This window comes from Peromyscus eremicus, chromosome 20, assembly GCF_949786415.1.
Source record: "Peromyscus eremicus chromosome 20, PerEre_H2_v1, whole genome shotgun sequence".
Taxonomy (NCBI): domain Eukaryota; kingdom Metazoa; phylum Chordata; class Mammalia; order Rodentia; family Cricetidae; genus Peromyscus; species Peromyscus eremicus.
In genome coordinates this window covers 13,021,871-13,025,365 of record NC_081436.1, presented here as the reverse complement: position 1 = coordinate 13,025,365, position 3,495 = coordinate 13,021,871, and the positions used below count along the sequence as shown (strand labels likewise).

At 55.2% G+C, this 3,495-nt stretch overlaps 1 protein-coding gene across 1 annotated transcript; it reads right to left on the bottom strand.

The window, feature by feature from the left end:
- Nucleotides 1-1,121: 1,121 nt before the first annotated feature.
- LOC131896469 (solute carrier family 35 member E1) lies at nt 1,122-3,136 on the bottom strand. The gene has a single exon (XM_059247106.1). It carries the CDS (start codon nt 3,134-3,136, stop codon nt 1,907-1,909), a length of 1,230 nt encoding a protein of 409 aa, XP_059103089.1. The 3' UTR covers nt 1,122-1,906.
- Nucleotides 3,137-3,495: the final 359 nt, after the last annotated feature.

Genomic DNA, 3,495 nt, shown 5'->3' with positions numbered 1-3,495 from the left:
GCAAGCAGGGCAGATGGGACTGCTAAGGCTGGCATTGCCAATGAACTAACCTTAGACACAAAACTCTAATTCATCAAAAGCAGAGGGACCCAACAAACCAGGAGTTGAGGACTGGGGTGCCATGACACACTTGTCAGCTCAGGGCTTAGAGACGGAGACAGAGGCACAAAGAATGCTAAGAAGAATGCTGAGAGTTGAAGGTCTGTCTGGGAGCCTTAGTGAGGATGTCTCCAGGTAGGCGTGGCAGCACATGCTTTTAATCCCAGGGCTCAGGAGGCAGGGACAGGTAGATCTCTATGAGTTTGAGGCCAGTGTGGTCTATATTTTGAGACCCTGTCTCAAAAACAAACAAACTAAAACCCAAACTTACAGATACCCCAAACTAAGCCTGATGCCCCTGACTGCCAAAGAAGACATGTCACAAACCTTGGGTCCCACCATTTACCTGCTGTGCCCACACCAGAGCCCACACCTCTGCTTACCAAAAGGTTCTCCTTGTGTTGCCACACTGGCCTTGAACTCATAGGCTTGGAAGAGCCTCCTGCCTTGGCTTCCTGAGTGGCTCCAACCATAGGTGGAGGTCACCAGGATGAGCCTCCAAACTTTTTACTTGTTTCTAAGACAGCCTCATTATGTAGCCCAGATTGGCTTCAAACTCATGGTCATCCTCCTGGCTCAGCCCCTGGATGTATGCCACCAGGCCAGGTCCCTAAAACTGATCTTTTTCTTGAGATAAGCTCTCATGTAGTCCAGGCTGGTCTGAGGACCCCGACCTTGCTTCCAGAGCACTGGAAAGGCAGGCCTGTACCACTATGTTGCTCTCTGTGATGCTGGGGACAGAAGCCTCTGACGCATGCATGCGAGGCAGGCACTCTACCAACCCAGCCTTAAACTGACTCTTAGCTAAAAAACTAACCTGCTGTCTCAACCACTGGGACACAGCTGTCCCATCCACTGGGACAGTTCAGATCCCGACCCACATACCATCCCCTCACTGACAAGCGATGCTGTATTTGGTGTGTGGATTCCACCTTCTGCTACTCCAGCTGCAGCTTCAGGACCCTTCAGCATCACCTGCTACCACTGAGCTCCAAGGGACTGTTCCAACAACAAACATCCCATATTTTGAAATGAGTCAAGACTGTTTTCACCTATTGGCTAGCCCTGGTGCAGTGCCTGCCAGGACCTAGGCTCCAAAGTTCCCATAGCCAATAAGATTTTCCCCAAAGAAACTTGAGGTCCTAAGGAAATTGTCAACACCATCACCTGGCCTTCTGTGGCATCAGAAGGATGGGGATGCAACCAAGGTTAACACTGGCCACTTCTTCTAGAGTCCAAGGGCCACTCAGGCCTGGAGTGAAGGCTTGTGTCCTACTCTAACACCCACAAGGCAGAGGAAGGTCACACCAATGGCTGACGAACCGATGGCCACGTAAGTCTGCCCCAGGTCAGCACTGGCTGCAAGAGGCCAACTGCCTTGGGACATCCTGGAGCACTGTGGCTGGGGACAGGTAATGGTACCTGTTTCTGCTCTCTATACCTCTGGGCTACAGCCCCGCTGTCCTCTTCTTGATGTCCCAGATGCCACCTCCTGCTGGCTTCCAGGACCATAGCCACAGTGATGCCAGTTCTGCAGAGTGGGTCCTTGTTGTCACCAGAAGTTCAGACCAGACCTCTGCAATGTACTGAGGGCACCCCTGTGTACCAATGCAGAACGTGGCCTCTGAGCAGAAGAGTGAACCAGGATCTCTCTATGGCTCTTCCTCTGTCCAGAGCCTGTGGCTGTCCATATTGTGGTCACATCCCACAGCCCATCAGGATCTAGGGCTCCCCTGCTGGCCTGCCATGTGCTCAGCCAGGCTGCTGGGCTTAGGGAGGTGGTGCAGGAGACCTGGCCTGGTGGCACCTACACATCATGGCGGCTGAGGGCATAGGAGTTCGGGTGGCTCTGGCGGCCATACTGGAAATGGTCTGTGAGGAGGATGTTGCGATACTGGAAGTCACCCTGCTGGGGAAACAGTGCACCATTGTGGGGCTTCTCTATTGGGCTCCGCAGGTGCTCTCTGCTGCTCAGGTCCGATGTAGAGACTGGAAGGAGGTGGCGCCTAGCCTGCTGGTTCGCATCATACTTGGTCTTGTTGTACAGAAAGACACCCAGGATGGCAGTCATCATGCCCAGCACATTGGTGCTGGTCACTGGATTGCGAAGCATGATGAGGGACACAGTGATGACCATAATCCTTTTGGTGGCATTAGCCACAGAGTAGCTGAGTGGGCTGATGAGGTTGAGGATGCTAAAGGCGATGACATTCTGTGCAAAGTTGCAGAATCCGCTGACCGCCAAGAGCAGCAGTGTCCAGGGCCACTGAGACACATAGGCCAGGTCGCTGCTCACCAGGAAGGTGGAGAGGTCCACCAGAACCCACGTGGGGATCATGAAGAACACGGCATGGCAGCCCAGGATGTTGAGCAGCCGCAGGTGGTGGATCCTTGAGTCCCTCAACACCTTTTTGGAGAAGATGTTCTGAAGGGAGAAGCATAGTGTGGCTGCCAGGGCGCTGACCAGCCCCCACACGTCGAAAGACAGCTCTGTGACCGTGGCCAGTAGGACTCCGCTGATGATGGGGACCAGTGACAGGTACACCTTGGTGCTCTGTTTTTCCTTCATGATGATCCGGGACAGGAGGACCACCCAGATGGGCATGGTGGCCTTGACGGTGTGCGCGTAGGACACCGGCACCTTCCAGATACTGATGTGCGCCGACACCGACGCGAAGTACTTGCCGAAGGCGAGCGGCAGCACGTAGCGCGGGTAGAAGCGCGGCGGCAGCAGCGGGCCGGACGCCGGGTGCGGGCCAGGTCCGGGGCCCGACACGGGCGGCGCGGGCGGCACGCGCCAGGCGCGCAGCAGCGGCGGCAGCCCGGCGCACAGCGCCAGGATGTGGCACAGCGACACGGTGACCGGGAACGGGAAAGCGCTCAGGATCACCTTGTTGACCACGTTGCCGCCCGCGCTCAGCGCATACCACAGTAGACACAGCGCCGCCACCCGCGCGCCCTCGCGCGCCCCGCCGCCGCCACCTGCGCCCGGGACCCCCGCGCCCGCGCCGGGACCCGCGGCTGCCGCCGCCGCCATCCTGCCTGAGCGGCCACCCCTTCCCGCCGGACGACCGCCCGACGCGGGCCGGGGGCCCACAGTTCTCTTTAATGTTAGGTGGTTGCTCTACTACTGGACTGTTTTGTGCTTTTAAGTCTTATTTCTGTGCCTCCACCCTCTTCTGCTACCCTCCATTGCAAAATAATGCCCCCAATTTTATTGATGTAAAGTTCCATATTTACTATGGAGTTTTTGTTTATTTGAAAAGTAAGATGCATCTTCAAACACATGTATTCTTAACTACTATTTTCACTGGGAAATGATTATTTTGGTTGATTTAACAATTATGGGTTTTGAGTGGTCCAGTACCATCTTATTTTTTTTCTATGAATTCTCAT